Source organism: Macrosteles quadrilineatus, unplaced genomic scaffold (genome assembly GCF_028750875.1).
Source record: "Macrosteles quadrilineatus isolate MER2022 unplaced genomic scaffold, UCM_ALF_1.0 Scaffold_1__1_contigs__length_201487025, whole genome shotgun sequence".
Taxonomy (NCBI): Eukaryota; Metazoa; Arthropoda; class Insecta; order Hemiptera; family Cicadellidae; genus Macrosteles; species Macrosteles quadrilineatus.
The window spans coordinates 195,839,079-195,859,341 of NW_026542594.1; the positions used below are offsets into that span (position 1 = coordinate 195,839,079).

The 20,263-nt window shown below is 31.2% G+C and overlaps 1 protein-coding gene across 1 annotated transcript in view; it reads right to left on the reverse strand.

Annotated features, from left to right (window-relative positions):
• Positions 1–227: 227 nt before the first annotated feature.
• Positions 228–20,263, reverse strand: part of LOC129003733 (uncharacterized) — a 49,088-nt gene continuing 29,052 nt past the window's right edge. Inside the window, exons 2-5 of the mRNA XM_054432030.1 lie at positions 7,516–7,573; positions 6,106–6,560; positions 2,912–2,936; positions 228–634 (exon numbers count right to left, since the gene is read on the reverse strand). Of these exons, the coding sequence (XP_054288005.1) occupies positions 228–634; positions 2,912–2,936; positions 6,106–6,243 (570 nt within the window). The 5' untranslated portion in view covers positions 6,244–6,560; positions 7,516–7,573. The remainder of the gene's footprint in view (positions 635–2,911; positions 2,937–6,105; positions 6,561–7,515; positions 7,574–20,263) is intronic.

The window sequence follows — 20,263 nt, forward strand, 5'->3', positions numbered from 1 at the left end:
ACTAACTATATCTGAGTCAATATAAATATTTAACTTATATTTTATCCGATAAAATATTCTCTGAGGAACCTTTCCGATTTATGGTCCTGGGGTACAAAAAAACAATAATAAGTCAATATTTTTATTTGATTGTTTATTTTTCTTTATTTAAGCGATGTTTGTCAAAAGACATGGTTACCTTGATGTGCCATGATTCTTCCACTTGCAAGGCATCGTGTCTAGTCTAATCATGGACAATTGAATTCGTGGAGATCACCTCGTGATACTTTAACATCCTTAAACGGACTATTGTAAGCAAGATCAATCCCCATTATAAAACATCTTTTATCTTTTCTTTTATACTCAAGTGTAAAATGTCTGTTGTAATAGGTGTACCGCCCTATTTTGTCGATGTATATTCCTTCGTCCGTACAAGAGTCTAGAAATAACTTCTCTAAGATTATGCCTTCGTGTATTATACTTGCTGTTATAGTGGTTTTCTGTTTCAACCACCCCTTTGTTTCCATAGTGTATGTTTGGCACTTGAGCTCGAGTTGCGGATCATATCTTAGAAGGTAAGAGATAGGTGTGTCATCAGGGTTTCCATATTTGTTGAAATCCCTGATATCAAAGGTTCCCGATGATAATAACCAGTCTGTAAAACACAGTAAGTTTATTATAAACATGGAATAAAACTAATATATTAAAATATGTCCACTGTAATAGGAGTGGTCAATAGTTTTTTTTTTTTTAAAGAGGAAGTGTTTGGCAATGTTGTATGAATAGGCTGGAAGTGTTGCTAAACAATATTTTGTTTTCCTAACCTAATAAGGCTGTGGCATTAAGTAGGCCTGAAAACTTGATCAGGGGTTCAGTTTTGGGTGGAGTGGTTAGTGTACAGTATTGGAGGATAGGGTCTTGCAGGGGGAGCTTAAGGCTAAGACTTTGGGTTTTTTTTTTAGTTAATGTTTAAAACTGTTCCAGTCCAATCTAATTTTTTTCAAAAAAATAATCCTCGTGTCTGCATGTTTTGTAGCCAACAGAGTTGGGCTTTTTAAGCAAATGCTGAGTATGATTCCTGAGCTACATTACCAAAAGTAACAGTGCGTAAGCGTCTAGTTAGAACGGAGGTAACCTAGCGTTCCAGCTCAATGCAGGGTGTGCACAAAAGAAGTAAACAACACACTTAGTATTACTATCTTAGAATGAGTAATATACACTATTAGGAATATAAAAACTTTGAGGTTAATCCAATATACAACTATAAGTGTTAATATATGTGCCACGGCTTGTTTTGCAGACCTCTATTCTAAAATCTATTCTAAACATGTAGATTTTGTTAAATTGATGTACAAATACAAATGGGTTTACTTCTTTTATGTGCACACGATACAACTCATCCATATCCTAATAACAGTTGTAGACAATGTATAAATCTGTTTTCACCAGAGGTACCAACTGTATTATAATAGTAGTAGGGAATTAACACCACTGAGCCGGAAGTGGCGTCAAATCTGGTATGACAGATGTATCTGTGACGTGGTAGGTGTCGTATTTAGGAGTGGGGAGTGGTACTTGCGTCATACAGTGACATAGTATTAGGGTGATTTCTTGTGTTTTGGGAACGACGTGGTCTTTTGACGTCATGAGATTGTTTCAAAGTAATTTGTTTGTTTAAAAAAAACTAAGCTATCCCGCACCGGGCCATCCAGTGTGTAATAGCATCGTTTTCACAATTTTTATTTTTATTCTTTAACACAAAAGTGCATTTGTAGTTGTCTGTTGTTTAGAGGTAAAAAATTAAAATTTAACGTTGATGTGTTAGAAACTGCAGAAGGACGTTGACTAGATAATACATTGCTCTAGTAGGTGGTTCGGATGAATTGTAGTGAAGGGACATTTACATTTGGATAGTTACTTTTTGTTGATAGTTCTGAGTGAAACTGATACGTTAAATTAATTAATAAAATCGTTGTATTTTGTATAACATCTATAAGTATTTTATTTATTTACTGTTTTATTAAAAACCATGGAACGTGATCGCTCCGATCAACTGGCTTTCACTGTCATGAAAGCAATCCTAGTCTTGAACCATAACAGTTCGCTATACGGTATGTAGCAACAGCACTTGTCAGTATCTCCACTACTTCACCCAAAGCAATCATTTCACATCCACGGATCCACCTCTTCACTAGCCAAGATCAACTGAATCAGTACCCTGCTGTCTTAACTCCCCCCACCTTTCCTCCACCACTTGGTCAAGTACCTCCACTTTTTCAACTAGCACAGTCACTTTTCCTCACCCGCTTCACTAGTCAACATCAACTCAATCAGTGCCCTGCTCTCTTAACTCCCCCACCTTTCTCCCACCACTTTGTCGATTACCTCCACTGTTTCACCTAGCACAGTCACTTTACCTCCAGCTCTTGACTAGTCAACATCAACTCGCACATCAACTACACTCCTAACCAAGAAGTAAATATCCCTTTACTATGTATATCCAAACCACCTACAAGATTAATTGAACATGTAGACAAAGTCATTTTTTTTCAATTTCTAACACATAAATGTTAATTTAAAATCTTACCCATCTAAACAACCAACAACAACAAAAACGTACTGTTTTAATTCAGAATAAAAAATAAAATAAACAACACTAAGCTACATCACACTGAGCAGTCCAGTGCGGGATGGCTTAGTTTTGTTAAACAAAAGAATGACCTTGAAACAAACTCATGACGTCAAAACACCTCGTCATCGACAAAACACACTTTATCACCTTCACACGTCACTGTATGACACAACTGCCGCTTCCCCCAAATACGTCCAGCACGTCACAGATAAATCTGTCATAACGGATGTGACGTCACTTCCAGGCCAGTGGCACTAATTGCCCCCTATTTATAACTATAATTGTAAATGTTTTACTTACCATTCTTTGACAAATATTGAGTACCCTGAAAAAATAAAATGAAAATGTTTGGTTAGAGGTTAGCTACCTACTGTAATATATTATCTATTATTGGGAGATAGCCAAATACAAGTAATGTAAAAGTGGATTTCTTGGCCCATCCTCTTTTACCGGAGTTGTTCGATTGCAATATTTATAACCCTAAGCTAAGGCAATTAATATTTAGTGAAATTACACCTATTGCTTGACGAAGGTGGTTTATATATTTCTCTAAACAAACGTAATAAGCATTACTAAAATCAGGAATACAACTAATATCGAACTATGGAAGCTATAAATTCATAGATATGTCCATTCGGTAAATAATTAGTGATTTTTAGTACAGTAATAAAACACACTCACTAACGTTTTACGTTTAGAATGTAAGCAAATGACTTGTTAAATAAGTTTAAGGCAGTTTTTATTATTATTTATTATTTTTGTTTTTTATTTCCGAAGAGCTGTAGCGTGGAGTAAATTTTATTGATGTGTTTTTTTTTTGTGTTTTAAAACTTATGACTTTATTAAAAGTCAAATGGCGATATATATTACCCTTGTAATGACTCCAGAGCAACAGGTATCCTTCCAAAACTCAACATATCGTCACATTTGCGAAAGGCCCCTATATTTTGATAGGGTACGAGATCATTGTCATTTAACAGGCCAATTCTGTGAAGCTGCCCAAAACGTTGTAATTTAAATTATAATGTAACTCACAAAATTCCAATATTCTTCCATAACTTAAAAAATATGATAGACATTTAATAATGCAACACTTGAAAGAGTTAAATCGTAAATGAATTACCGTCGGCTGACTTATTAAATTAAATAGCATAGCCAAAGAAATGAAAAAGTACATTTCATTTTCTGTTGACGATTTAGTGTTTTTAGATTCTTACAACTTTCTGTCCCTTCCATTATACAAATTAACTTCCAATTTAAATACATTTAGATTTATAGACAATCCACTACTACAACGCAAAGGTGTATTTCCCTATGGATACACGACGGGACTGAAAAGGTTTTCAGAGTCTCTCCCTCGAAAAGAAGCAATTTACAGCAATCTAACTAAACAACATTTCTTTCTCAGAGAATATGAACATGCTTAACAAGTATGGACCCATTTTAATATAAGGAATTTACAAGAATATCATGATTTATATCTATTGGTATTGCTATTGGCCGATGTGTTTGAGACCTTTAGAGACCTATGTTTAAAGGATTCTAAACTTGACCAATGTCAAGTTGGCACATGGACTCACTTCTTGGATTAGCATGGGAAGCTTGTCTTAGAATGACTGGTATAAAATTTCAATTATTTCGTGATATTGACATGCATTTATTCATATAAAGTGCAATCAGATGAGGGGTTAGTATAATTTCCGCACACTAGGCTAAAGCCAACAATAGATACATGGGTGAGCACTAAGACCCCAATCAAGAATGTGTATTTAATATATTTATATTGTAACTTGCTATAAGCAATGTGCGAGCCGTTGCCCATTGATGAATTTTGTTGGACAAGTGTCCTAGGCCCGATTTAATCAAAATTATGATTTTGGATACAATTTTGAAGTTGATTTAAAATACGATAGCATGATTTACATAATGCCTATCCATTAGCACCAGAGAAAATACCAAATTAAATTAATACCTCATCAAGGATGAGTCCATGTTAAAAAAATATGTCACTAATCCAAAGTTGCCTGTAGAAAAAGTGTAATAACAATTTGCATGCTATACATTTATATCAATTAATTGTAAAGTTTAATAAACCAATATATTTAGAGATGGCAATTATAGATATTAGTAAAGTTATAATGTATGTTTTCCACTGTAATTATATGTCAAAATTTAAGAACAAAAGATGTCTAATGACAGACACAGATTCTTTAATGTATTCCATAGATACAGAAGACTTTTATAAGAAAATAGTATGCGACTTGCACTATTTTGATACCTCTAGATATGGTAAAGGGCATTTCTCATACTCTGATAAAAATTAAAAACATTACTGGCAAGTTTAAAGACGAATTAGATGGTTATAGATTAACTACATTCATTACTCCTGATCTTGGTCATTGTAAGATTTATCAAACATGAATCTATATTTGCCACTATTCTTTGACTTCTCCTTGTATATTATGAAAAAGCCATATTTAGTTTTATCCCAACATTGGTGGCAGAGATTTCTAAATAGGTCATATGAAACATTATTACCAAACATGATTTTTATATAAATGTTTTTAATTTAAATCGTCCTACAAGGAAAACTGTTTATATTTTTATGTCGACCCATAGAGAAAAATGGAGTAATATTTGGACAATTTATGTCATAAAATACAACAAATGACTGTGATTCGACTCATTTGGTGTGATTTCACAGTAAGTAAACGTGCCCACAAACGAAGTATTTCTATATTTTTTATATTTTTCTTGTTCTAAAGATTTAGGTATTAAATATGAGTTTGTTAATTTTAACTGTCGCCCCACTTCCACATGGGCCATATATAACACATAGAATATTGGTAGGAAATATACCCAGCTTTGTTGGCGTGTTTTGGTGATTCCCAAAATTACACTTAATTCGATCCATTTAATACTATCAGATGGGGAGAAGTTACAATTACAAAGGATGTCATTGCAAGAAAAAGTTGCAAATTGTATTTAGAAGTTTAGAATTCAGAGCACATACATGGTCAGTATAGACATCTTCGAGTTTGGAGAAACCTAGATATAATATTTGGTTTCCAAACAGCTAGGGACAATAGTGCGCAAAAAATTACTGATGAATTTGATCATTGTAAATTAAAAGATCTCAAATAGTTTCTAAAGTCTGAGTATTTTCCTTATACCGATGGTAGGATTACTACATACATATGATCTTTGATCCAAGCTTATAAAGTTATTTAATTGTGGTTTTACACCTTCGTATAGGATAAGAGTCAAAATATCAGCCCACAGCATGGACTTTGAAATGTAAAGCAAAGTTAAAATATAGTAAAACAATTATCAAAGCTGATATTTTTCCTAAAATTAAATACTATTCATGCAAAGCCTCTTGTATTCCTTTCCATTAATCTAAACATACAATTTTAACCCTAATCTTGACATTCCTAACTTTAACTACCACAAATGGTTTTGTTAAGAATCATTCTGTTATATTTCAAACTTACCACCACAGTTTTCTTGTTGCAATCCATCCGCTTTAAGCCCTCTCTGTCCAATTTCGCATAATAGTTAATAGATGTGACCGTGTATTGTCTGGAGGCACAAACAACATCGTTCTCGTTTTTACTAACCTCGTACGTCATAGTAAATGATAACTCAACATTTACTGATTTCTTCTTCCAATTTGGCTCTCCAATTATACCTATGTGATCTTTCACTTGTTGGCAATCTCCTTCAACGTCAGTCCGCTTCAATACATCAAGCAAGTATCCTTCTGGGCCGTATACAAACGCCTCGACTTTATCGTCATGTTTTACGCATTTAACAATCAATCTTTTGGCTGATCCTAAAGGAATTTCGTATCTAGTTACAAGATGTTTTAAATCATCCCTTATGAACTCAGTGGGGAGTTGTTTTAAATTTTCATAATCCGATGTTTCTGCTTCAGGAGCTTTCACAACTGAAAGATAAATATAGCATATAGACTTGATTATGTCAGAATGTTTTAAAACTTGTTTAGAGTCTCTCAATCTGAATAATTAAAGTTTGTTAGTTGTCGCCATTTTTTTAATCATGTTTGATTGAAATCGTTAAGTACCAGCAGCCGAGAGGAAATATTAAATTTATATAGGAACACTTTTATTGCATGTCTTATAAGTTGTAATTACATATATAAATGCATATAATACTAAACTAGTTTTGTAGTCATTTTAGGAATTAAATAAACGAGTTTCAGGCAAAAAAAATTTTAGTCAATCAGTTACAACTGGAAGTTTAAATTATTTAATTTAAAATAAAAATCTTTAAGCGTTATTTAAACGACTTAAACGATTTAAGCGACGACTTTTGAGGTTAATAACATTAAGCTCAAATAAAAACGATATCTAAAGCAAATTCCCAAAATATTGAATTTGTAGTGTGGTGCCTGTAGATGAGTTTGAAGCATTTGTGGAAAGTTTTTAAGGAATAACAAAAATATTTCTTGAACTGAACACGGATTTGCAACACTGTCAGTAATTGAGATGAAGTATTATTCTGACGACTCTATTCTAGTTGTAATAAAGAGAAGTATAAAGATTGTATTACAAACATTATAAACAGGAACATATTGTGTGGAAAAAGGGTGAACGAGCTTGATACAAGCTGTCTTGACAACTAAGGACACCACTTACTACTGGTAGTGCTAATTCTGTTGTATATTTTGCCAATGTCAATGACAACAAGACATCAATACTGACATCTTCAATAGGTGAATTCGAATATTCTAAGTTTATTAGTGATTTAAAGTTGGAGCAGACTTACATTTACACACACACCCTCACACACACACGCAAGCACGCATGGCTGACAGGTTGTTACCAAAGTTTAACAACTCGTCTAAATAGTGAAACGTTGAAAATAAATATCGGTTTTACCATGGCCTGTTTTCCCCTTCAAGAAAGTTGTTTGACCGTCACATATGTTCTTGTGTATCTGCAACAGTATAAGCTCATTTCAGATGAAACACTTATCTTTTAATTCTGATCACTGTGGACGATAAACATAAACTTATTGATCACAAACATTGTACGTAGAAGGCTGACATCATAGCCTCCTCTAATGTGTCTAAAGTATGTTTGTGTGGCCTATTAGAATTGTACTAGTTTCTCTGCCCGTGCTTTGCAACGGGGTGAGAATACAGGAGAGAATAATTTGGTTTTTAAAAATCTACGGAAAAAAATATTGAACTCTGACATTCATTTGTATTTAACCCAATACTCGTTTTATATTAAACGATTGAACCATTGGTTGCTTATATTCAAGTAACAACATGTAATCATGACGCAAACATATCTTGACACTTAAAAAATTCCACTACTGAAGTCAAATTTATTAAACAGCTGGGTTAGTAAATTTTCCTCATAAGAAATACATTGGGATTTTGATGGCCTGTGGGGCAAAGCCCGAGGACCTTGATTACAGGAATTGGTGAAAGGGGGCGTCTACAGAAAAAATACTTAGTTTTTACACATTGTTTGCAATAATCCGCCCATTATTAAAAAAGTAGTAGTGTTTCGTAGAAATCGCCTTCACGTATTATACTGTATTTAAGGAAATGTTATGCTTACATACGACAGCTAAATGTTTGAAGTCAAATACACAGCGAAACTTATAAATTTGACTCTTTTGTGTTTTAGCGCACTTCCCTCTTGGTAGCATACAATCAACTTAATGCCATTGGTATCTAAAAAACTATTACATTTAGTGAAATAATTAACTACCTAGAAAACTTCAATCATTTTCCTATGACAAAAATGGCTGTTATTTTCTAAATGGCTGATAGCTTTAAAATTCCTCACCGAACGTTATGTATTTCAGTAGAAGTTTTTAATCTTTGAAATAAAAAGCAATACAGAAAAAAATGGATTTCTACTAAATTGCACACTAAATGCTAGAAACTATAAAAGGATTAGCAGAGTACCCGTCCTTCGTACGGGGTTGGCATATAAGTAGAAAATGCTCATTGCAGTTATACTCAAGCTTTGTGTTTGCAATGGGAGAGGACACAGTTTGATAAAATTTGCTTCTTTAAATTTAACGTATACTTATTCAGGGCTAGAGATAGACATTAGCCCTGTATATATGTAGCCCTGTACCATAGTATTACACATCTACCATAGCCATAATGTTCTACCACTTCACCTAAACAATAGGGAAAAATAAATTATTAAAAGTATTCAAAATACCACAAATTATTTATGAAATTAAAAACATAAACTTAACTGTAAACAATCCTATATTGACAGTTATCATTGCGTATCACAGTTTTTTCTTGCTGCTTATAGTTCAAATAAGCTGTTATCATAAATTCAAAAAAAGTAGTGCTTCACCCTGTTGGTAAACCTTATAACTTTTTAATAATTTTGCACATCATAGAATCAACTTTTTTAGTTGAAACAGCTGACTAAATTCTTTAATTCCTTTTAAATATGAATACTCATAAGGTTAACATGGGGAACTGCAGAGCCACTGTGGTGGAGCCCGAAAGGATTTTTGAGAAAAGAATATGCCTATATGTTAATCAGGAATCTGAGCTATCATCATGCCAAATTTCAGCCCAATCCGTCCAGTCCTAAATGCGTGATTGAACTTCAAACAAACACACAAACTTTCACATTTATAATATTAGTAAGATAAGATTAGTAAGATAATTAATGAAAATGAGTAAATGCAGAAAAAAACTTACCAGAAACGACACGAAAACCACGTAAGATTTGAATTTCATGATACATGGGAATGTGTCGAACTATCCGCGCAACATGGATCTCTGGATGTAAGCCTACGTAGTTTAGCTGTCAAATTATGTTGGTGAAAAATTACGATTAATTGCATGCAAGTGGCATAATCTATCTGACTGACATATAGTGCGCAGGTAAAAGTCATAACTCATAAGTATGGCGTGCACAATTAATTTTACTTTGACGCAAACCAACGTTAATCGTTGAAACATTACAAACTAAACACTACCAAATAAATGTTAAGTGTTGTGCATGGTTTGGCAATTTCCTTAAAACCACCTCACATGTACAATCTAAGATATTGTTTGTTCTTAGACATTCAAAAATAATGTACAAAATTATGGGTAGAAAAGAATATCCAGACTATTTGAATTTTTAAACGTTAAAATTAAATTAAATAATTATTTTTTTTTATATAAATGCAAACAAACCGCTCTAGATATTAATAATCTAACAATATTACTAATATTATACATGTGAAAGTTTGTGTGTTTGTTTGTAGTTCAATCACGCATAAACCACTGGACGGATTGGGCTGAAATTTGGAATAATGATAGCTCAGATTCCCGATTAACATATAGGCATATCCTTATCTCAAAAATCCTTTCGGGCTCCGCCCCAGTTGTTCTGTAGTTCCCCATGTTAACCTTATGGAATTAAAGAATTTAGTCAGCTGTTTCAAATAAAAAAAGTTGGTTCTATTAAATGCAAAAGCATTAATAATTATAAGGTTTACCAACAGGGTGCAGTAGGCTACTGTTATTATTTTTCATTCATGAAAACAGCTAAATTGAACTAAGTAGCAACAAAAACTGTAATACGCAATGAGAACTTGTCAAAGTAGGATTGTTTACAGTTATGTTTATGTTTTTATCAATAATTTATGATATTTTGCGATTTTTAATAATGTATCTTTTTTTATTGTTTCGGTGAAGTGGTAGAACATTACGGTTATGGTGGATGTGTAATACTATAGCATACCGTAAATTTAAAGAAGGAAATTTTATCAAACTGTGTTCTCCCCCATTGCAAACGCAAAGTAATGATTATAACTGCAATATTGAGTATAACTACAATAAGCAGTTTATAGTCTACTTATATGCCAACCCCGTACGAAGGACGGGTACTCTGCTAGTTTATAATATATCCCATTATTTGGTAGATTTAAATATTTTTCCTAAGTAAATGAACAACTGAAAAACACGTACTTGTTTTAAAAATATATTTTTTTCTTTTTTCGTCGGGCTTGGTGATTTATCTTTAGTGTAATACATCTTTGATCACATTTAATAGTCTTCTGAACTGAATATTTAAATATCATAGTTAAATGTTGTAAGTTGTCAGTTATTGTTTACAAAAATTAATGTGGGGTGTCAAGAAGATAAAAACTACAAATGCTAATATAATGGTATATAATTTTGTTCCTAAAATAATGAGAAGTAAACTTGAATTTATTAAATAACCTAAAACTTGGTGAAATAACTTTATCCTTATCAACCTAAATTACCCCTTACTAACCTAAATAGCTTTAATATTGGTGAAATATTATTACCTTACTTTCAAAACCATCAAACTGCACAAATTATTAAATTTTTTTAAGTGATATCGATTTTACATCTGCTGCCAGACAATGACTTTAAGTTCCTAGTTTCACCATATATATATTAACTAGCTGTACCCGCGGGCTTTGCCCCGTTTAACTTCACAAGTAAGCTCGTTCTCATGGCTCAATCACGTCCTGGTTGAAGTTTGTTCGCTACGCTCACTCACCTTTAGGTTGGAGCTCGTTCGCTCCGCTCACTTGCCTTCAGGTTAGCTCGTTCGCTACGCTTACTCGCTTCCAGGTTGAAGTTCGTTCGCTACGCTCACTCACCTTTTGGTTGCCAATTTTGGCTGTAGTCATAAATTTAAAAAAATAATAGTTCTGCACCCTGTTGGTAATCCTTGTAACTTTAATGCTATTGAACATCATAGAACAGAGTCAACTTGTTTAATTGAAACAGCTGTTAAGAAATTCCTTTTAAGTATGAAAAATCATAAGGTTAACATGGGAAACTCCAGAGCCACTGGGGCGGAGCCCGAAAGCCCGATCAGAATAAAAACTACTTAGTTTTCCTATTTAATGCCCAAAGAATCGGTGTACCAAATTTCAGCCTCCTAGGTAAATGGAAAGTGGGAGAATTAGTGATGAGTGAGTGAGTCAGTGAGGGCTTTGCCTTTTATATATATAGATTACGTAAGCCGATTCTTTGCGTCAAAATTTTGGGCGACTGGAAAGTCGTAGAATGGCGGAAGAGGGCTCAAATTAAAGGTCTCGATCCCGTGACGGCGGGAAAAATAGTGAAATTCCCCAAATTTTAACACAAAATTCGATATAACGTAAAATGTTCTCCATAAAAATAGCATTAGAAGCCATTTACTGCTGATTTTTGTTTACTTCAATACAGCTGATCACGATTTATCACTAAGCCGGTACGCAATATTAACATTTGGATGACTTAATTGCCAGTCAATTCTTCAATGTACTATATAAAACAACGTTACCTATAATAATTAAGACTTTTTAGTTATGTACGTTAAATTTTTGAAATAAATTATTTTACCGTGAAACTTTTCAAATTTGTGTGTTTTTAACGTTTAACATGAAATAACCACATTGAATAAATAATCAACGATTCAATATTAAATGGAAAACTTCTGCTTTGTTTTTATTTCAAAACATATGTTCAAGATTTATTCTACACTTTCTTTGTAAATTTACTAACACAAGCTGAGAAAAAAGGTTTTAAAGAAACATGCTTGCCTATTAATATATAGATTTTAAATTTTGGATTTATTGTATAGTCTTTAGTCAATATTTTGTATGAAGTGGAATAACATCAACGGCTACTCTTACAAAATGGCCTGGGAATAAATATGGAATAGGTTCGTACAGGAAATATATTTGTTAATTAAGTAAGTACTATGACAAGTTCAAATGGGCGGAAAACAATATTGTTGGCGATTTTAAACAGTTACTGTCTGTTGATCTAAGCAAAAGAGCTTAAAATAATATAGCCTAGCATGTATGATATATAATATAATAGTAAAGGGAGCATCCACATATAATACTAAAACCTTGAGGTAGTTTCCGTTTCTTTACGTTTCTTAAACTCACCAAAAATACGCATGTCAATGCTGATGAAAAGTAATTTAGTGATTGGTTTAGATAACTGGGTATAAAACCCTAACCAGTCGCAAAAGAGTTAGGAATAGCCAATGATTAGGCCTATTTTGATAGAATATGTAAAGTCAATCGCACCTTTATGAGGAATACAACCACATCAACTTACACTAATTGTTATTTGTTTTATGTTGATCAGAAAAAATCTAGGGTTAAGTTTAGTCAATGGAATACTTTACTTTACGCTAATTGTGTTAAGCCTTAACAAAACCTATGGAGTGATTCAAATTATTTATTGAAAACAATATCAACAAAAGCACACAAAGACAATCAACAAACGGTTTTTTACACAAAAGATATGGTGTAGAGGAAATAAATAATATATTTCTGAGTGTGTTTAAATATTAGAATAATTTGTTTTACATTATTGAGCTTTTAAGGGACTTATGTCCCTACAGGCCACTATAGTACTTTCTATTCGTGTAACTCTACAGCAATTTCTTGCTAAAACAAGGTTAACTATGTAAATATATTCGAATTATTTATCACTTGTGTAAAGGTTAGTTTAGTTTTTAAAATGAATCTTGTTGTGTGTTTGTCGCTGCTATAAATTAAACTCATTTTAAACAAAATACTATGTTTACGCTGTTATTGGGTATATTGTGTTCAATATACACTGTAGCACATTTTAGTTTATGTTACAGTAAATATAGTTAACTTCCACTCAAATAAAGGGACATTTTCTAGTAGTGTACATACATTTTCCAAAATATTGGACTAGATACAAGCCTAATTCTTTTTTTTATCCAAGTGTTACCAAAAGCACGTGCAAATTCAGGAGATAATGTAAAGACCAACTCCTAATTTACATGTAAAGTACATAGCTGTGTTCCGACCAATAGGTTCATCTGGTTTTCCATCCTGAGTGTTTGCTGAGTATTTCAGCTTTGTGAAACATGGTTTACCTTCTATCCTTCACAATCAACAAGTAAAATGAGTCAACATTGCTAATCTGAATAGACGCAGTCAAAAATATATTTAAAACAATTTAAAAGCAGTTTCATACCAATTAGCTTCTAGGATAGTAGAATGTTTATAGTAATGAAAGAAACGATACGGGAAGTGTTTTCTATAATACTACTAAAATTGCAATTGACCACAATTTGTCCATGCGATAAGGTAAATAAATAAATATGTAAATTACTTTATAATTCAATTTAAAGTGCATTGGGCCTGAGCATCAAACTAGGGAAATTACTGTAAGATTCAATAAATTATCCAATAAATAAAAATTCAATGTATCTTGTAGGTTTCAAAAAAATACACGAAGTCATATTTTAGTTTTAGGTAATATTTTTGAAGATTTTAAACTTTCTACAATGACCTCTCTATTTTTATCTAATTCTCACTGAGATATTTTGATTTATTAATCAGGTATCTGTTATAAACATATTTCGGTCTGAATTAAAACTTCGCCAACAAACTTTAACTACAACACAGGATAAGATTATATTTTCGTTTAAATTATTCAATTCTTGCATTGTTGATAGTACTTATACGCTTAGTAAATCAATGAATATTTTATGAAGTCAATTAGGCATTGGGTAAAGTATTTAATGTATTAGAATACTCCTTTGAATGAATATTGTCCTATGAATACACTAGGGACTTTGGTCCGGCTTGGTTTGTAAACCTCAGGGATTGTGTTTGTGGTTAAATATTGACACACTGACCTCTGTCTGTCTCAAACAAACCCTTCTTGAATGTAACTCTTTTATTTTTGATAGTATATTTTAATTTTAATATTGCATTAAAAATACTCAACTATTTAACACTGTAAGAGTTACAATCGTGCTTATAAAAAATTATTATTTTAGCACATTACTAATACTTACGAAGATTTAATGTTGAATAAATTTTGTATCTAATATGTCTTGTTAGAAGTACTTATACTGTATCATATTTTATTTTACATATTTTCATGATTATTGATGTTTCTTTACCTTAGTTAGATACCCCGTAACCGTTTCTTCTACAAATACACTAGAGGTATAAGGTTTGTAGACGGGTTTTGTAGTTAACTATTACTGATCTATGTGTTAATTTTATAATATTCGATATTCTGACTTTCCTGTCTAAACAATTTTCCCCCCAGTTCTTAAAACAAAACTAAACGTCTTTTATAAAAAAATGATATACAAATTCATGTAAAGTTTAGTTGTTAAAGATTTGGTTTAAATCTTCAACAACTAAACTTTACATTAATTGCATATCATAGATGTTATGTGTTTCAAATAAATGTCTTATTAGGTGTTTATCCATCTACATATATTCAGAATACAATAGCTGTGACGTTCAAAAGAATATAGTAAAAATTGGCAAATATTTATAGTATTTCCATCATTTAGGTAACTAAATTAAACATGACAAGTTTCAAATTTAAACATTTTCAGTTTTTAATATGATATAACTAGTGGAGTTTACGACTATTGGCAAATGAAGACATCATAATTACCACTACACTAGAAATAGCTTTCTTTACAAAATACAGAAATTAACTCGCATAACACAGAAGAACAAAATATTTCAATAAAAAGAGTACTGTAAATTTCAAGAACAGTTAATAATACAAGTTTACCTTTTGTTGCCAGGTTCTTGGAGCCTGTGATTATGAAGCTCGATGTACATTTTACCCTTTGTCCACATAATCATCACATCTTCAGGACCATAGTTCATACATTTACCTAAGAATAACATGATTAAATTAGTTTTTTTATAGAAAGTCATATTTTTATATTTGTAAATTACTAATTGCAGAAAAGAATTAAAAATAAATATTAATTTTACTCTGATAACTTATGATAGCCCTAAATAGCCTAATTGGATCATAATAAGAACATTTGTACACAAAATAAAATATATACAAATTAATAGACTGCAGTTACTTCACCTAATTTATTGAAACCTTAAAAAGTAAAAATATTCTCTTATGGAAGCTGGCAGCATCATTATTAGCTTTTTACAAACATCAATTTGATTAAAAGAGATGAACTGATTTTAATTGAATTAAAATGTAGGTCAATGGCTTTATAATTACCACCCTCGTGTATTTTGGCCTCAGTTCCCAAATTATATCTGTCACAGGTGAAAAATGGCGAACATAAACATAAATTATTGAGGCCGTAAAAATATTTAACGAAGCAAACCTTTTGGTAGGATAAACTGCTCTGTGGACTCCACGACTGTTTTCTAAATGTTTTATTAAATTTAGTGCTGTTATAAATTTACATACATTTATTTACTTGAGTTATTTGCTACGTTAGTAATTTGATTCAATTAACATTTTGAGTCAAAAGTTTATCAAACCGACAGACTTACCAATAGTAATAATATTCAATCTCCCGAATATCAACAATGACAACTAATTTATTATCAAATTGTTGTTTAGCCTCCGTATTACTGAATTATATTCAAAATATATAATACATACCTACTGTATATTTTAATGAAATATATAGATACTTATATTAAAAATAGATGGTTTACAATATCTGCATATAGTAATCCTTAGTTTCTGTAATGACAACGAGGTTCTGGAGTCAAAACTTTCCTTTAGCCCGACCATGTTCAATTTTGTCAATGTCCCTTCATTTATTTAGTTTTTTTTAGTATGTCAATTTGATTTTTTCTTGTTTCGTCTGTGTGTTATTTATTGAATTCTGTTGACGACCTCAAAATTAAGTGACTTGACACCTTTTAGGCCTGATGATCGTTCTAAGAGCCAAAACTAGTTGCCACTATAGCAACCAAGGACTACGTACTATATGCAGGTATGGTAAACCATGTAAACGTTTGTTATATAAAAATAAAGCTATATCTAATTTTTTCATATCACTAGCTCTACTGCCATTTCCAACCATAATTATTTCACCCGTAAATGATTTATTCAGCATAAGAAAATAAACTTTAAACAATGTTAAACTATTGAAACTATTTAAATAATTTAATTTTACAAAAAGGTATATTTTTGCTGACTTGGTTAAACTGTAAGCTAATTGAAACCTTTGCCAGTATTTCTGTCAGTTAAATAGAGCTGCCATACGTAGAAAACTCAAATTTGATTGCCAAGTTTTTATAATATTTTGATTAATAAGGAGGTGGTGATGCATTAATTTCGATTCTATCATCTAGACGGTTGAGATTTATTTTTATTTCAATGTTTAATATATTTTATTTTGCATACAACAATTAAAGCATGTTTAAAGGTCGTTATCATAAAAGTTGAAGGCTGAATAACCCTTAAGGCTACTCTGGGCAAAGGTTTTTTTTTTCCTTTTAACAAAATGTTTATTTTCTTAGACAATTATGTTTAGCTTGATTAGAAACTGTTTTTCTTTTCTGCCACAACACGTAAAATTATAACTTTTTGAATGGATACAAAATGGTCTATTTGCTAAGTTATATTTTTTTATTAATTTGTACAGTTAATAGTACAGCAGTAGGCCTACGGCAAAACATTCTACGATTTTAGGCCGTATAAAGCATCGAAGTATACATAGAAAGGTTAGAAGACCTTGTTAGCTAACTATCGATAAAACAGGAGCTGTGGCTTCAGTTGTAATTTAACGTTCTGACCATCCATCTCTCTAGATAACTTTTGATCCCTAACATTAGGTGGTTATAACTTCCTCCTTCATTCTACATTGATGGAAGATTTTTCTGATGATTTAAATTTAGGCAAAACTAGCACTTTAATACATTGTAAAAACCAACCAACAGTTATCCTTTATAATGTAAAAAGTATAATCACATACAAACAAAATTCAATAGTGATTGTTATTCAGAAGATTCGGTTATACTAAAAATTAAATTTGTAAACACAGCACAGATGATAACATAAGTGTTTAAGTAAATAAAATATATTATTGTTATTATTATTACGGAAGAAAGATACGTCTTCTAACACTTCGTAAACATATATTAACGCTTATACTGTTACTCACAAGACGGTAAATATACAAAAAAGATTATTATTATAAAGACACGAAATTTCAATTTTATATTTTAAACTAGTGTTTTTTTTATTTCACTTAGTTTATAAAATAGTTTAATTGTTTTCAATAATTAGCTTTAATGTATAGTAAAGTTATTGAAAATGTCACATTCCATACATTATATACAAGACTTGCCTTTGATGTTAATCAACCTGATATAACGTATTGATTGAGTTAACTATGTGGACTATTTATAAACAACAAAGCAATTAAAATAGTTACCATAAATTTGCATATTAACTCTTTTAATTGTTTTAAATAGCTTTCAATAACAACTGAGTTTGTTTTTTTAACTGAATAGCGATTCAAAGATTTTTTTATATAGATATATTTGTGAATCACATTAATAAGGTAACCTTAAATATATATTTTAAAATATTTTGATCAACTTAAAAACGGTAAAACTAAAAAAATACTGACTATAAAAAAGTTGAATTTGGAAATTGATAAGAAGCAAAAATAGATAACTATCCATTAGCAAATATAATTATTATGGCTTTATTATAAAAACGTCAAATTAAACCAATAATATAGATTTTACAAAAATCATAGTTATACCGAAAAATCTAGAATATCAGCAGGCGTTGGTTTAGAATGGAGAGATTTCAGGTATGTATATTTACCACATACATAAACCCTGAAGGTCTAAACACTAAAACCCTCGCCTAAACCTTTAATAAATTAACAGAAGAATATCCTAAAGGGGTTTCCAATAACTTTGATGACATGACAATCATCACGTCTAAATTAATATGATACACACCTATGGTATGTTTAAACAATTTTCTTCCGTCTTTGCATGGTAATTATAAATACTTTCAGACTTATTTCTTTAGCTCAGCTATTATCTTGTTTGAATACTATTACCTAAAAATATCATCTTCGCAGAAAACGTATCTCCATTCAACAGGGGTTGGTTTGGAGTAGACAGAGGTTAGAAATGTCAATATTTACACAATAAACACCAACACTTTGCGGTTTATAGATATAAACCCTCATCAAATCTTGCTACTATGTATCCCTTGTGTAAAGTTCTACGGGAAATGCAAACACTTTAAATGTTGACTGTAAAAATGTAATAATATTTGTTCTGTTATTACAAAATATTTGAAGTTCTCCTTTAATGTTTTCTCTTAGTCTAATTGTTTCTGATATTACGTTCGCATAATTATAAACTATGCTGCTGCCATAAAACAATCAAATTACAAAATGTTCCTATATACATTATAAACAACGTCGCTTTCAGTAGTGATAAGGTCATTAAACTATCTCAATTATTATTCAAATCATCGACTCTTTAAATCACTTAGTTTTCTTATTCTTTATTCCAAGTATTTCGCCAAATATTTGTAATAGTTAACGTATTCAAACGCATTCAAAGAAATAATTTTATATTAACATTATTGTATTTGAATATAAGGAATTCACTTAACAAAGAAGCAAATATAAAATGCATTCTGTAATTTTACCTATTTTACTTTCATAATTCCTAAAATATATCTTGAAGCATCTAAGTTTGGTTATTAAAATTCGTTGGAAATAATTTAAGTATTTTATGTCTTACAAAAGGTATAATTAACTTCATCCAAGGACTTACATCGTGTTCTTGCTCTATTTTTAACTTTTTCAGTAAATTGTTGTCGTTTTTTTTTATTTTATTTTATTTGTTTTACTTAAGTTATTTAACTGAAACAACAGGTCATACTCACATTACAACTGTGATTTAATATTTAAATTATTTAAGCTTCTTCCCCTTAGTTCCTACATTTTTTTCTAAACATTCAATTTGGGCTAACTCAAACTGATTCTTAACAAGGCAATCAAAAACTGTTTGTTATCCTGCAGCTAAAACGAGTTTTTTCTCTCAATTCATGCTCTGAGATTCAAAGTAGTTCTGTTCTTCCCTTAACAAAAGAAGCTGCTAGACGAGATAATGCTAGAGACGTGAAAATTAGCACTATTTTATGATTTTATCAAATATATCCAATTTTAATACAGTGTATTCTGTTGTATATACTGTATCGTGTATCTGTTGTGAATACAGTCCCCATTAAAACTTTATGTATGATTGTATTGTTATTACATAAGTATTTTGTATTTATTATTGTGAAAAAAGGTCCCTACCATTGTTGACATCAATATTTACAATATAACAAACATTGTATTTGTTGAATTTCCATGTGTTGGTAGATTATTACCTTTTACATAAAGCATCAAAATAACTGTATCAGCTGTTCGTAATTAATTATTAGCAAAGTTAAATTAAACCGATCGGAGATAATTAAAGATGTAAACAGTATATAATTTTGTTTTTGTTTTCAAAGAATGACAAAAGTTAAACTGCTTGTAAATCTATTATCTTTTTAGTACACCTACTTACTGATTGGAAAGGATTTTCCAAAAAACGTACTCCTTAAATTTGGTAACTATAACGAGTATCAAAAGGATGTCAAAAGTAAAGCATTCTTTTGCCTGATATTGTACAATAAACATATAGTTAGGCTTGACAGCAGATTATTTTGACTCAGTTTAATAAACAAGCACAACATGGTCATTCCTAGCATCGTGATCTACTGAGGCTACTTAGTAGACCAATTCCCCCCCCCCCCCACCCAAGATACTAATCCAACAATCAGTCTTGTGCTCTTCTCTGATTGGGTCTTTGTGG